General features: G+C 36.0%; 1 protein-coding gene across 1 annotated transcript in view; it reads left to right on the top strand.

The window, feature by feature from the left end:
* The window catches only part of NBEA (neurobeachin), a 426,845-nt gene that overhangs the window by 316,835 nt on the left and 93,291 nt on the right, over positions 1-16,719 (top strand). Inside the window, exons 40-42 of the mRNA XM_075139786.1 lie at positions 2,466-2,583; positions 3,456-3,558; positions 9,396-9,511. Of these exons, the coding sequence (XP_074995887.1) occupies positions 2,466-2,583; positions 3,456-3,558; positions 9,396-9,511 (337 nt within the window). The remainder of the gene's footprint in view (positions 1-2,465; positions 2,584-3,455; positions 3,559-9,395; positions 9,512-16,719) is intronic.

Genomic DNA, 16,719 nt, shown 5'->3' with positions numbered 1-16,719 from the left:
TGGACTCGATGATCTTAGAGGTCTTTTCCAATCTTAATGATTCTATGATTCTATGATTCTATGAAACATTTTTTTTTTTAGAAAAAAATAGGCCAAGTAGAAACATTTTTGAAACAAAAAGTGAATTCCTAAAGCATGGTGTTTTGTCAAGGAACTAATTCTTTGGCAAATCTGCTGGCTGCTGTAGATCTGGTTACAGCTATATACATTTTCAAACTCCTCTCTCTAAAGTCTGTTCTCATCTTTTAGCTTTTTAAACTTGAGTGTTTTCCTCCCTATTTCCTCTCTGTATCTTAAGAACCTGTGTATTTACAAAAATTATGTATCAGATAGCAGCAGAATGCATTCAAAGTAGGAGGTGCTGGAATCTTCACAGTCATTTTTCTTAACCATCTGAATTTCACATACATGATACCAGCTGTATCCCAGCATCTGATCTCAATGAAAGACTGAAGGGAAATTTGGTTTATTTAGCTTATCAAAGAGAAAGCTAAGCAGTAACTGCATCACAATCTGTAATTACTGACACAAGGAAAAGTTATCTGATACTAGAAGACTCTCTAATCTCACAGCAAAGGTGTCACAAGATCTAGTGGCTAGAAGCTGAAGTCAACAGAGTTCAAAGTAAAAATGAAATGCAGATTTTAAACACGAAAGTTAATTTACCAGTGCAAGAATTTAGCATACGAGGTAGTAATTCCACAGATGGCCTGTGACTGAATGGAGGGAACGTATAGTCTCTTGCATGTGTCTTGCAGACCCCAAAGAAATCAAGCCCCTTCTCTTCTTCAAGGCTGTGTTTAGTTAGTGTGGAGAGCTGAGGTGAATGAAGCAGTACCATCAGCCTCGGCATTGCTCTAAGTCTTGTCTGTAACTTCTTCCCATATAGACAGTACAGGGGCCTGTTTCTCTCTCCAGTTTCCACCAAGGACAGAACTAACATTTCAATGCTCTTCAGTGTGCTGAAGCACATTCATTTCGTTGCTGTTGTTACCGTCATCTCTGAAATAGACTCATCATGGTTATGAGAAAGAAGTTATGGAGAGCAAATTAACAAATATTTAACACAAAGTATACAAACTTAAATTAGCTTTTTCATATATGAAGATATGTTAATAACTTGAAGCTACATCAGTGAAAAAACTGAAGGAATACAATTTCCATTACCTCATGCATGAAGCAACATACGGTCTCCCTAATATTTCCCTATTCAGAAGTTGGGGGAGGTCATGATTACAGAAAGCAAACACCTCAACTGAGTGAGTAAAGCACTGCAAGCTGGTATACCAACAGTTTCCGTGTGCCTAATGGAGAACAGAGAAATTCAATATCTCCAGTCTAAAACCTTCTTTTTGCATTTCCCTTTAGTGAAGGCGTTCATTGCGTTTCTTTGTTTCACCGGGGCTGCAACTCTCTTAGTAAGGCTAGGGGAAGGCGCAGTCTACAGAGCCTGGGAAATGCAGTTGGGTGTGGTGAGGGGATGGTCCCCATCCCTAACGACTGACTCCTCGTAGGATGAAGTGTCAGGGTCTCAGCTATGGGCAGAGCCCACCTGAGCAGAGGTGGAGGGCTGAAAGCAGCCTTCCAGCTGATAAAAAGGATTGGGAAAGGGTTATTCTATACATGATAGTGCTGGAATGATGATTCACAGATAAGAGAAGTTAATAAAGCTGATACTTAATTAAATTGTGTCTTTTTTTGTCTGTTTTCCTGTACATCCAGAACAGTGAAGGAGGAGTGAAAAAGATTATTTAAGTATTAATATCTAGTCTTAGACCAATACCTTAAATTGAGATACTGACAAATTGGAAAAGCAATGCTAATTTTTAGCTATTTTATTTTAAAATATTTTCACATTAATTTTAAAATGCAAAAATACAAATTGTTAAATTTGTTCATGGTTTGGGATATTAAATGTACTTAACTTTAGAAAAATTATTGTGTCGACATATTGCTCTAGCTAATTTCTGTATTTATTAATGGAATGGAGGGAGTTCTAATTTATGACCCTGAAATGGATGTGAATAGCAACTTATATTATTCTGGTTGTACTGTGCACAAGATATAGCCTCAAAAGTAAATCTGTTACCTGATACATAACTGACAACTGTGGCATGCACACTGTTGGAAGAAAATACAGCTAAGCATAATTGCAACTGTCTCCATTACCCTGTGCTTGCTGGTAGAGTTTGGGTTTTTTTTGAAGAAAATAAGTTGATGTGACTCATGAAAAATAGATCTTAGGAACGTCAGGTTACGGTACTTACTGATATTCTTCTAACAGTTATACTTCATTGCATTTTTTAAAAACATTTAAGTTCATATTTTAACTCACGGTTTTCAAGTGTTAAAGAGGTGTGATTAACTTAAATGTGCTTCACTGATGGGTAAAATTTACTATGTTCTTATGCAATATTTTAATGAAAAACTCCTGCTAATAACTGTCACCTTGACTTTCTTTAAAGGTCCTCGCCTATACAGAAGGCCTTCATGGAAAATGGATGTTCAGTGAGATTCGGGCTGTTTTTTCAAGACGTTATCTTCTCCAGAACACAGCTTTGGAAGTGTTTATGGCAAACAGAAGTATGTCTTTGTTTATTTTGTTGCATAAAAATGTGCTAGTAGTTATTTTGTGTGTTACTTATTAATCTTAGAATTTAAACTCTGTGCTTGCTTTGATAAAGTGCTTATGTCTGTGTTCAATAATGCTTACTCTTGCATGTATTCATTGCATTTCGTATTAAAATCAATCTCACTGCTTTCTGTGCAGCGGTGAGATTTATTTAAAAAAACAGATAATTGCAATTGGTAAATTCTGCAAATTTTTATAGGAAATTTGCTTTTTCTGTGATCTCACCCCTCTCCTTCATTTTCTGTAAATATTTTAGTGAAATATCTAAAAGGATATTTACTTTTCTAATTATAAACTGAGTTAAAGTAAAAAGGACCAGATCAATAAATGGATCCACTCAGTTTTCTGTATGTGCTAGTCTGAATCAGAGTTGAGAGGTTGATGAGGTATGTCAGTAGTCTTTTGCCCTGAGGAGCTCTGATGTAAGTTTTGATTTCAACTGGAGAGGGAATTAAACAATTTCCAGTCCTGTGTGTTTTAACATACCAGTTAGAAGACCGAATGCCATGCCAACTACTGAACAGCTTCCCAGCCTGATAAGAGGTTATATGTGTTAATGGTAAGCTGCAGTTCCTCTGAAGTATACCTCACTCAGGTCTTCTGCAAAATGGGAGAGTTACTGCCAAAATGTTAACCAGCTAATGCTACATAGGTATGAAGTATGCCAGGAATTTCTGTTCTGACTTGGATCCAGAGGAGGATAAAAGTGGAACTGAATTGTCTTCCCAAATAAAAAACAAAAAGCATTTTAAACATATATGTGGGTGGAGAAACAGACTTCTGCAAATGGTTTACCAGTCCATATTTTCTCTTCTTCATTCAGCTTCTGTTATGTTTAATTTTCCTGACCAAGCAACAGTGAAAAAAGTTGTGTACAGCTTACCACGTGTTGGAGTAGGAACCAGCTATGGTTTGCCACAAGCCAGGTAATTTAATTAAAATAGTTTGTATATTTTGTGTTTATTATATTAAACAAATGATTTTTTTAAACATGTCAATACTAAAACATCATTCCTGTCATGAAATTCTAGATTTTCTCTTTCTTAAGGTTAGTTTAAGAAACAATACCCTTTACTTACTATATGGCCTGTTATTATGGGATAGAAGTAAAAGTATTGTAAATTAGATTTTCTTTCAATCATTACAGGAAATAAATACCTTCCAGTGTAGGTATTTATTTATACCTTATTTCTTCAAAAGAGACAAAAATTTATACCTTATCTCTTCAAAGTCTGGTTTTCAGTCAGGTTTTATAAATGTATAGACAAACGTTCATCCTTGCTATTATTGTTATGCAGGACATGGAGCTAAACTTGACTAGTTTTTGTGTTTGCTGAATGAAAATTATTTTTTTATATATATCTTTTCACTTGTCTTTTATATGAATGTCTCTGTGTTTTACTTCATTGCTTATCAGTATAGTGGCTATTTTGCAATTTCCAAATTTCTTCCATTCATTAGTATAATGCATTATTCTTCTTCTGTTTCCAAAATTGAGGAGAATATATATTTTCGAAAAGACCAACTAAGGTTCAGTTTTAGAGATTTTCACATACTATCGACAAGTACATTTTTTATTATCTCATCAACATCAATATCAAATCAGCCTCTCAGAAATAAGTCTGAGAATTACCAGTTCCTATACTATAAAAGTATTCATATTTCAGTAATGGGTAAGATGATCTGCGTGTGTTGGGGGGGGGGAATTTCCTGCCTCCAATTTTTTTTTTTTTTGTTTAGGAATGTCTGTTCAGAACTAAAATTGTTTTTGAGAGTGTATCAGCAGAAGTTTAGTGAAAAATGCTTAGGTTCAGGGTTAATTTCTGGTCAAAATGAAAGAAGAATAAATAAATACAAGGCTGTGAGGAAATAGCAGGAAATTCACAAAATATGGTGCTTTGGGTTCAGATCTCCATTTGACTTGACTTGGCCAAAAGCCAATGACTTAATAATCAGTGTAATGTCTGGGATGTGTCTTTCTCTTTCTTTAAGTCATTTCCTACAAACTAAAACTTCATATTGTCCTTGTTTTATCCCAGTCCAGAATGTGGAAATACCCTGAAGTGTCAAAGCATTTCTAGGATTGGACAACTATTTCGTTCCCAGCTGAACATCATCCCTGTCATGAGCTCAAGAGTCTCATGATGCCTAAGGCTTGATCTCCTGAATGTGCTAAAGTTCTTAGGCAAACTGCCAAATTTCTCAAGTTTTCACTGAGATCAAGGGGAAGTTGGGGCATTTCTTTGGAAGGTGCATCTTGTTAATATTTGCATTGCTCTTCCAAATGCTCAAATTAAAGGAATTGCTGTCTCTAAATGGAAAGTAATAGTATTCTTTTCTGAAATAAAGATGGCCACATGTTCTAGAACAAAAACAAAATGCAAATTTCTCAATCAGAATTTCATATCTACAGTGACATTTTTTACTTTTGAAATTCATATCCTTTGTGCATTATTCAGTGAATAATTGTCTGAAAAAGTTTGTTGATATATAATTATTTAGAAAAGTTTCAGCTTCAATATTATATGCAGTTATTTCCATACCTTTTTGATTAAAGTTCAATTTGAATCGAAAATGGGTTTGTTAGCCTTCAGAATAAATCTGGCATACGGTAGTGAAGTTGTTTTTCTTTCTTGTTTTTGCGTAATCATGGTATGATTTATGCACAATAAAGACCCTGTAATCACGGTTTTTCCTTTTTTTCTGTCTACATACCCTTATTGTTTTCAGTAGGATTGCAGTGGAGTAACTGAGGGAAAAATCTGGCTCTATAACTGCTCTGCAGTTAATATTTTGTTGATGTTAGAATACAGTTTCCTTCTTATGAATGTATTGGCTCTGGAATGCTAATTTTTAAAATCATGCTTATTTGTTTAACTAATATAAGGAGGAATTATGCTGAGTAACCAAAAGGAGCTGCTGCGCTGAGTAAAATGTTATCCTTTTTTATGACCAGTTTTCCAGATTAAGCTGTGCTTTAAAATATTTTAACAAAACCGGATCTTTCTGGTTGTTTTGCTTAAGTTCTTAGTTTTGTAAGTAATATTCTGTCTCTGATACTACTTTGATAAAAATTTCATCTAAAGTTAATTACATTATCTCAAAGAATTGCAGTTCAGGATGGAAATATTCTGAAGGAGTAAATGACACTTAATGAAGTACATGGACTTTAAGTACATTTCTGTTTTCATGGAGAAATCCTGTGATTAACAAAGATGGAAAGAAATAGAAGGAAAAAGCAATGTTTATGGTTTTCTAATGGCACAAAGGATTAGAAGCAGGCGAACTGGTATCTCTTCCCAAGACCATTACAGACCTGCTGTTCTGAGCAAGTCTCCAGTTTGCCTCTTTGCTACCTTTCCCAACAGCCTGTGTAATGCTTTGATTCAACAAAGTGTTCAAGCCTGTGCTTAATGTTACAAAGAAGTAATTACGTCCTTAAAATTAGTCGCATGTTGAAGAGTTTGGTCTGATTTGGTAATCAAATTCATCTGTCTTTGATAAATGCATTTTCATTGTTCCTGAAATATGTTACGTTGATTGTAGTTTCCTTATGACCTTGCCATATGATACAACTGGGCAGACAGTACTGTGCCTTTTATTTAACTTATTTCTACAGCTCTGTATGATTCTACATAGGTACAGTAATAGCCGCATTTTTACAACACTATTAGCAGACCACTTTTTAGGGCTCTAACACCTCAGGTGTAATTTACTGATGCATTTTTATTGACGGCAACATCACAGCTTAGAAACCAACTGTGAGCTGCCTGACGGTTTTGCAAGCGTACAGAGATCAAAGAATTGGTAAAAGATACAGTATCATTCACCACTAAACATGTGCCAGCACCTTCCACTGAAATTCTGTAGGCTATTAATGCATTAGATAAAACAATGGCTCCAGTTATTAAAGCTAAGATATACAAATGATGAAGTTTTTGCTGAAAGAAAACATGTATTTTGGCTGGTAACTATATTCAGCATCAGCTCAGCACTGCCACTTATTCCACATCAGTAGGTTGGTGATGGATTTCCAGATCTCAGTATAGCTGGTTGCAGAGGCTGGATTTTGGGAAGAGAGAGGGGTAGGAAAACTAAGATTTGATGTGATTAAAGCATAAAACCCCTTTTAGAGCTTTGATTAAAAGTGGATATTGGTAAGTCTCTTGTCAGAAGCCAGTGACTTTCCCAAGCCTTTTTTTTTTTTCTGAACAGGAGCAACACAACACAAAACATCAGGCAGGTGCTACATTTTTGGCAAGATACTTAAAGATTCTTTGTATGAGATTGGATTGTAGTTAACTAAATTAAAAGTGATTGTGAAAGGGGGTGGGTCATGCTTCACATACGGGATATATAACATCCCTTCCCTCAACAAAATGCCATGAAGTGTTTTCTAAACATATTTAAAGCATATAAAACTTGAAAAATTGGATCATCCCCTTGTACATCAGAGGGTCTTCTGCAGTTTCCATTTTGAGTAGGTACTTCACGATTCTCTAGAAGCAAAGGAAGCACATTCATTTGTGCATTTTCGTATTGGTGACGGCATATTGAAGAAGAGAAATGGTTTGATCAAAGTTGGGTGGATTTAGCAAAACACAAAACAGTGGGTCTTCCTGTGTTAACTGAAACAAGCAGGTGTGGAACCAATTTATTGTGCATAATTTTTTCCAGTCTCTGCTGAAATAACTGCAAATCTTTCAAACACCTTAGATATAGAGTAAATAAGGAGCTTTTTTAGTATATTTTGATTTTCTGTAGAGTTCGTTCAAATCAGGCATTCAAATGTGAAGTCCAGCACTTGACAGTTTATAGATTTTTGAGACTCCCTGGGAGATTGTGGGTAAAGTCTAGAAGCAGCTACTAAGCTGTACTGATGCATAAATGTTGTTTTGTCGTGGGAGGGACAGAAAGTCTGTGACAGAAATGCTTTGTAAATTTAATGATTTCTTTAGTATTTTTATTTTCTGTATTTATTAATTTGTGTGTAGCATTAGTCATAGTTTACTGGGAACAATGCGTCTTTGAGAGTTCCACTGTAAAAGTTATCCTATAAAATGCAATATAAAGTATAATTACATTCAGATAATTCTTTAGATAAATTGGTCGGAAGAAGCGTAATAGAAACAACTTAAAAAAATTTTTTAATGTCTCCTGTCTACTAGTAAAATGTATCTACCATAGGCATCCTAGAGTCTACTGTAAAATAAGGCTAGCCAAGCTGGCAAGACCCTTTGTACTGCTATTTTGGGTAAATACAGAGATTAAAAAAAAAAAAAGAAGAAAGTGTACCTACACTTGCACAGTCATTTTTGTATGCCCAATTTGTAAGCCTAAGTATGGCAGACATTGACAAAATACTCCTTGACAAGTTAGACATATAATTGTGATAACTGTACACTCCAATTGCATACTCATACTCATCCTTTCTCTGGAAATAGGGTTTACTGCATGTGTAGAACTATGTACATATATCTTTAGAAGTAGATGGTCCACATTTTTGTAATCACTGCCCAATTTGACACCTTGTACATGACTTTAGTTTAAGAAAATACTCAGCAGAGTCTAGAAATAGTACACGTAGTGTGTTTAGTGTGCAACTGAAAGCTGAAGCATTGGGTGTCCCTGTTTACTCTTGACAAGTTATATAAATACTAGATATATTCTTTAAATTCATGAATAGGCTACACATTAGGGATCCTCTTTTTTTTCACAGGTATAAACATTTTCTCTATTTTGATCCATATATAAGATTTAAGTTTCTGTAAAAAAAAGTATCAGAGGAGATGATTTTTTTCTCCTTCCAAAGATTTTCCTGTTCTTTTTTTCAGCAAGGACTATTTTCTCTAGAAATGAGTTGTGAGCAGTGAGGCTATTTCTGCTTGGTGCAGGTTTTTTTCTTTAATGCATTAGTCTAGATTGAATCTAGTCCCCTATATTTTACCAACCAGGGACATATACTATGGGTAATTTAGAACTTGGTGCACGGTATTTGGTTATTGTGATGTTGTCATGCTGAATATAGAAGAGCTGAAGTTTTCTGCTTTTCTCTTCCTTGGCACAGTAGTTTGGTTCTTTCGCCCTTATCCAGTCATGTAAGTTTTAGAAAATGTGTGGAAATTGAGTATCTTGGAAGCTTCTGCTCCTCTTCCAAATTTGAATGAAATGCAATTCAGAAGTTATTATGGAGAGACAGGCAGATGGATATGTGAGCAGGTAACTGAATAAACCTTGTTTCTTTCAGAAACCAGGCTATAAATAGAAATCTTGAAGCTTACTGGGATATAGGAAGGGATCATGGGTAGCTGACCATGGAGGATTGTGGAATAAATATCTTCAACCCATGTGCTAGAAATATATGGCACTTTAATCTATCACTCACTCACCTTAATGAACTTATCTCAATGTATCCTTTTGAAACAGGGAAATGGTATTCCTCTTTTATTCCTGCTGGACAAGCCAGGCACCAGGAGGTCTGCAGTTTCTTTTACTTCCAGTCTTTTAACCAGATTCAGAATAAAATAAAACACAAAATATATTATTCTGAATTATTAAAATGCTGTAGGACTGGTAAAATAAAATACAGATCTTAATTTTAGTCCTTTCTCAAATAAGGGTAATAGTGTGTTCTTGACTTCATTAAATGAAATAAAAAAGCCTCTGAGAGAATCTGAAATTAATCACACTAATAACGTTGCCCTACATCTTAACATTTAATGAGGCTCTTAAAAAAAAATCATTCTTTAAATGTATTTCCTAGGAGAATCTCTCTGGCCACTCCCCGACAGCTTTATAAATCCTCCAACATGACTCAGCGCTGGCAGAGACGGGAGATATCTAACTTTGAATACTTGATGTTTCTCAACACTATAGCAGGTAAGGCTTCTGACTCTTTAATCCTTCATAATATATTTATGTTTGTCAAAGTCTTAAGCACCGTGACTTGATAGAATACATTTATCCCTCTAGAATTCAGCTGCAGCTTTATGATAGATTCTGGAACACACACATTAAATTTTATCAGAAAATGCACAACCTATCACTGAGACTTCAGATTCGTGTATTGTTGTGGAGGCTGTTCCTTGCTCCCCTTCTGCCATTTCCTCTGCTGACAGCTTTGTCTGAAGCTTTATTAGAGTCAACAAACCATTGCCAGAGAGTGTCTGGAAATAATAATGGGAAAATGTAATTTTGCTACTTCATCATTCTCAGCAACAGCAACTAGACAGCAGAATAACAACAGTATTCTGCCTAGTACAGATGTCACCTGGATTGTGGTATGATTAGATTACAGCATCTTTTCTCATTTAGTTCTTTGAGCTGAAATATAATATCAGATTCGGTATTTAAAATGAGAAATAACTGCCATAGACATCCATTCATTATTGGTAAAAGAAAAGCTTTTCTGGCAATTGTCATTAATTAAACATACACAATGGCATTTTTTCTTTCACCTTTCCCTTTTAGTGTTAACTTCTGTGGTAATTTTAAATGTAAAAACCAGCAGTTTTCTACACCATATACAAAGATTTCCAGGAAGTTGTCTACTATTACAATTCCTGCCTGTAGCAGACATGCTGCTTATGAACCTGCCTGCAGAGAGACTTGCTCAGACATTTCACTCCAGTGAGCTTTAATTTGAAACCCAAATTAAATTCCAAGAGACATCACTTTGTACTCCAGTGTTACGACTCTCATCTTTACTTGGTCCTAACTTTTATGCTTGAGGTTATCCTCAGGCCAGACATAAGACAAATGTAAGTGCGAAACCCAAGGGTAGCACCTGTAAGTGTCTGTTACGCTGACCAGTCTGAGGAAAATCACTGCGGTTCTTCCCAGTAGGGCAGTGGCAGAATTCAGGATCTGTCAAACTGACTTACTTTGAACCTTTAGGCTTTTGCCTCTGTGCTTATATGGTAGTCATCTTCCATGCATCCAGTCTTACAGACGTTAATAAATGTGTCATCAAATTATCCCAGTGTGATACAGAAGTGCTACCACTGAACAGTTGGAAATCTGAGGGCATGTTTACCTTGTGCAGTGGAGCACAAAGCAGAGTCCCTGAAGCTACCGGAGACCTGGGCTGGAAAGTCCATATGGTGCAGTCCCATGCAGGCGCACCAGCTTGGTTTCCGAGCATTATAGCCACAGTCCCGCAGATCTCTGCTGAAGGAAGGAGCCCTGCTGAGCGTTTATTACCTCTGGCGCAGCGCCACAAGAATGCCGCTATCCTGCTTCTGGACACCGGCCTGCCTCCAGCCGCTCCACGTCTCTCGCACATCCGCTGCCCTTCTGGTGATGAGGAAATGCAGGCAGAGCCTCTCAGGCTCCCTGACCGCCTCACCTGAACTTGGAGAGCTGGGAAGTTAGCCTAGGTCCCCTCAGTCCTTGTCCAATACATTATTGACAGAACTGTCCTTCACTTGTAATTTCCTTTTTATGTATTCATTTCTTCTGTAAGCAGTGTGTCTAAACTCTTTAAATGAGAGTAGACAAGAGCTGAGCCAGTTTTTGATAAATTACTTTTCATTTTTAATCAGTTTAAAACTCCGAGGTCATCTATTTTTAGGTACATCATCAAAGCATCCAAACCTGGAAGACTTTGTTATGTCTGAAGTCAATTAGGAATTGCAGTGACACTTACACTAAAGTATCCATCAGTAAACAAGCTTCAGCCTAAAGAGATTCCTTCAGAGTATCTCAGAGGTCTCAGGAAAAATGTTTGTTGACCTGTTGTTTGTTACTAGTACTGCTAGGCAGGCTTTATAGCCAAACACGTAGGTGGTTGCATGAGGCAAGTTTCTCTTAATGTCATCTAGTGTCATTCACCTGCCTTACAACAGGATGACCTGACATTTGCATTCCAGGTACCACCTGCTATGCCCAAGGTTTGGAAGATTACTGACTCTATTTTTTTTGTGTGTCTATGAGCTTGTATTGTGTTTGGAAAAGCTTGCAGCAGCTTGGTCAGTACCTTTGTAGTGTCTCTCTCTGACTCAAAGCACTTAATTTCTGGCAGATTTTTTGGTATCAGTCTCTTACTGGTAAATCTAATTTGTTCATGTAATCTCTTTGTTGTTACTTTTATAAGCTCACTTGCTAATTTTCACATCATTACCTATCATCTTATGAAGTCTTTCAGCACTGCATGATCAAATTAAAATTCAAATTTAGGTAAAGACCGTATTCCCTGAAAGAGAGGGAGGTAAATTTGAATCTCTAGAAGAAATGCAGCCTAACTCTTTGTCTCCATCTTGTATTGACTGACTTATTTTGTAAAGTCATTCTTTTTCATGATGCTTTGACGTCACATAGATCAACACATATATATTTTCTGAAGGACAACCAATATGCTGATTTTTAAAAGTTTTGGAAGTGACCAGTGTTGGTTAAATGAAAATTAATACCCATGCATACTCTTCTGCTAAGATGTGAGCAAGGCATTGAGTAGCATTCAAAGACCTTTTCCTTGTCACAAAGAATATCCCTTACTCTGATTTTTATTTCAAACCCATCTGCATTGCTTGGCTTTTGCTAATGGGTCCTTACCAATCTATATATTTTCTGTTCTATATATTTTCCAAGAAGGGTAACAGTCATCATGTTAGGTTGGGAAGAAAGTATCACTGTACGATCTCATTTTGGAGGGATGTCTAAAAGCAGCTGAGATTCTTGGGTGCTTTCCCAATCAGCAGGAGTGCTGTCACATCTGACACTGTTCCAGAAGGATTAGTGAAATAAAGGGTCCTGCTGACATCAGCTATGACTATTGCATATCAGAAAGGCCTTCAAGCAAAGAGCTTGTAAGAAAGCATGATTGCGTTGCTGTATTATGTGCTTTCTATTTTTATTCTTCTTCATTTTTTTTAAGATTTTGAAGATTCGTAGTCTCTATGAACATAGATAAATAGATTTCAGTTACTAATGTCATTATAACATCTGCACTCACTGATGCACTGTCATAGAAACTTGTGATGTTTTTTTGAAAATTAGAATAAAATTTACTCTTGATAGCTGAACTCACTGCCAACAACACACACACACACACAACCTTTTCTGAAAACAACATAAGAGAATTAAAACTGACTGAAACCTAACAGGCAATTCTACACATGACAATAAACTTTTTACTCCAGTTTGGAATAAACCCTAAAACACTAAAATTTTCCAACTTTTTGACAGAAGCAAAAATTCCCCAAAGTTATTTTTTGGAAGATCAACCTGGTTTTGTAGTTCTAGTGAAGTCTGTGCTTCAGCTAGGAAGCTGAATTCCAAAAACTCATGAAGAACTGAGAGTATTGCAAAGAATCTCATCATAAAGTTCCTGGCAAGCCAGAAACCCACCCACAATGGAGTGTACATGAGCTCCAAGTCCAATGGCAGTGGAGAAAGCTTCAAAATATAAATATATGTTAGAAAGCCTAGGAGTTCTCACATCCCCAAGCTCTTTCCTGGCTCCACCATTGCATGGCACTGTACTGCCAGGGCCTGAGATCTGGGAAACGTTGGGGTCAAGAGCTATGAGACAGCCTGAATGACACCACTGCTTTTACATCTGTGCCTGTATTTCTGTAAATCTTCTGTTGAAAGGTATTTCTCCAAAATATTTCCTTTACAACAAATAGGCATTTTCTGATGAAGCCCCCCAAAAAAATCTCTACCAGAAATACAGTACTGGAAGCAAAGTACCTCTACTACGTGTTGCCCTTGTTTTGATAACACTGAACTGATAACTGTCCAGATACATCTGTGTTAAACAGAAGCAAATTCTTAAATGCACTGTAGACAGGACCCTCGGCAGTCAGAAGAAAATACAGGATTTTCTATTTGGTACACAAAGATAGAGTATTAAATATATTCATGACCTCCTTTGCCAAGTAAAGACAAGACATGTATTTTCTTTTCTTTTTTCTTTGGAAATCCAATTTCCAAATACAGTTTTAATTATACTCTTTTGTAATGAGATCCCATAAGAAATATTTCCTTAAAAGATACAACTTCTTTGCCAGTAATTGTTCGTGTAGGCAGCAATGGCCTAGTTTTAGACTGTAACTGTTTATTTAAGCAGCATCCTCTTTTCTAACAATATCATTGTTTTTAGCCATTGAGAAATACGTGCATCAAAATTTTTTTATTCGTGTTGCCATTTAGCTCCTACTGGCTTATTCAGCATATCTGAGCCGTAGCTTAGTCACTTAAGAAACGTGGAGGTTTGGGACTTAAAAAAAATGGATTATCTGCTGGTAAATAAGTGATACATAGGTCCCCTCGTTGTTTTTTTCTTCTCTTCCAAATAAATAAAGGTCCACTAACAAAGTGGTTTAGCACAGTTTTTGCCAATTCTTTGTAGGTTCCTTTCTTCTTACAATGGTGCTTAATTAGTGTCTAGCCCTTTACAAAACAGTAAGAAGTCACTCATGTTTTATTGTGATCCTTTTCTGAAATTGTTCAAGAAACAGCAGCCTTGGAAGAGAGACGTTCAGAAGTGAGGCTTCTGACACCAACTCATTTCTTTCATTTGTGACATGCAACTGGGTCCTTTCCCACAAGAAGTCCTTTGCCTGCTTGTTAATACTGTTGATTACACAGACTGGTTGGTCTCTGTAGAACAGAACCACTGAAATAAATATACGAATCTCTCCTTAAATCTCTCCCTGGTTTGCCAATATGTCTGTCCTGACAAGCATGGCCCCTGGCTATTCTGTAAGTTCTTAATCAATGTTTGAAATACTGAAGTGTCCCCTTGGAAAAAATCCATCTTTCTATGACTCTTTTTTTTTTTAATCCTCATATCACCCTGTTACTACCTCTGAAACAATGCCTGGCTTCATTTTTAGTTTAACTGTTTCTGTTGTGATCTGTTCTCATGACTTAGTAACTGTCTACTTCAGCTATCATCGTTCTCTCTTTCTAGATCATTTCCTATCCAAGGATATATGATTACCATCACTTGCACCGGCCTGATGACTCATTGCAATTTCAATTCAAAATCGCTCTCCATTTTCAGAACTCTCTAAAGTCTTGTTTCAACCTGTTTCTCTGGCCCTCTAGCCAACTATTTTCTCACCTCCCTATTCTGTTTCCAAGGTCTTCACCTCTTTCTTGCCCTCTTTTCTGACTCGAGCATATTTCATCATGTTTACAGCTCTGGGTTTTTCTCCCAAAGGTAAACACTGCACTCTGCTACTTATCAATCAGTCTCAGTGTTACACTCTCCGTGCCCCTGGTTTTTGTCCTGGTTGTGTAGACATAAGCCTTCCTGGCCATTTCCCCCCTCCTCCTCCCTATTCCCTTCTCAGGGATCCTTTAGCTTTGAAGGCTTGGAAGCAGCTATGATTATACTAATTGTCCTTTCTTCAGGCACATAGGAAAAGGCCATATTGCATGTGATCAGCATGTATGTCAACTGAACCCTCTGGGTGATATAGGGAACAAGTAATTTTTACTATTTCAGTTACAAGAGTATTCAAAAAAATACTTAAAAGTAATCCCACCGCAGCAAAAGGAATCAAGAGGAGTGGGAACAAGAAGTCGTTTTGTAATATGGTTGCAGTGCCCACTATTTTAGTTAGAAGTCTAATTTTCAAATCTATTTCTCAGTATTTAACTGATTTCTTCTGTTTTTTTTTCCTTTCAAATTGCAAATATGTGTTTGCATTTGTATTTACTGGAATTTTAATTCTTTTAAATCCTACCTGCCACAGCTTTTAAAAGAAGTGGAGAATAATTATATCCATAATTTTTGTAAGCCATTTCTTGTAGTGGAAAGGGATTATTTTTAAAGGTTTGTGGAAAAAAATGACATCTTCAGTCAGGTAATAAATTCAGGCAAACTTCTTCCCCCTCCCTCTTTTTTTTTCGCCTGTTTAGCATTTTCCACTTTTTTACTCTGTGATGTACAAGCCCTCACTGGTTAATTATGTATATATTTAGCTACTGCATGTGTTGGGCTTATTATTGTCATCTAATTAGATGTAACTTGAACTACTTGCTTCTAGAAAAATCATTAAAAATTCTTTCCTAATGACCTAGAGATGACAAAATGTCTGTAAAGTGTGAAGAAGCAGACAAGCACAGGAACATCGCTCTTAAAGAGTGTTAATCCAGATGCTGCAATCATCTAATTAAACAATATTTTGCTGTCATTAACATTTTCACCAAGGAATTGCAGTTATAATTTCTTTGTCAGCTGTCTCTAGCTCACTTTACCTTCAAAACTAAAGTGCCATATAAAAACATTAAATTGGATGGTTTAATTAAAAAGTTTTTTTTAATGAAGAAACATATCCAGTATTTCTGAGATCTCATTTACTATGCCTCAGTTTTATTGTTCAAGTAGATTAGTGTCATAGGCTTGCGATATTTAATATTCAGCCTTTAATGTTAATCTTTGTAAGCCTACTTGGGGGAAAATCTGAAGTTTCTGAAAAGGTATAGGGACTTCCAATAGCAGTACAGGTTTATGTTTTATATTTATTTAGCTAAAGAAAGAACCAAATAACTCTTTCTGGAAGCACCAGGCAATTGATGAGATAGCTAAATATATTAATCTGCTGACTTTACTCTGAAAATAATCGTTGTGAAGCCAGAACTGATCAAGAAAGCATTCCTAATAAAGTTAAACCACTAATATTTATGCATGTTTAGAATTAGGGATTTGTAATCCCATTATAGATCACTGTCCTCCACTCAGATAAGCATAGATGTGTGGTCTTATCTCATCGTGTAGGTTTGGTCTCGTTTCACAATTTAAATTATGGTTCATCTTCTCAAGTCATTTTTATTTGTTGATATTAAAAAGAAAATTGTTGAATTCAGAAAAATAAATCACTAGCTTTTTTACTAAACAAATTAATAGCTATTCTTAGTAGTTAATCTCTTCATAAAGAAAATGTGTTTTATAAATATTGAAGTAGGAGAGAAGTAAATATTTTGTTTATTTTTTCTCAAGATTATGGTTATATTTATCAAATACATAATCACTAAGGCTCCATTGTTTGTAAATTATCCTACCTAAGCTGAGAGAGAAGCTGCTTCAAATTATTTCTCATTGTGGGGTAAAAAAATGCATACAAGTGTTACTG

The sequence above is a fragment of the Calonectris borealis genome, chromosome 1 (assembly GCF_964195595.1).
Source record: "Calonectris borealis chromosome 1, bCalBor7.hap1.2, whole genome shotgun sequence".
NCBI lineage: Eukaryota > Metazoa > Chordata > Aves > Procellariiformes > Procellariidae > Calonectris > Calonectris borealis.
Note: the sequence above shows the minus strand (reverse complement) of the source record. Positions and strands in the feature narration are given on the sequence as shown.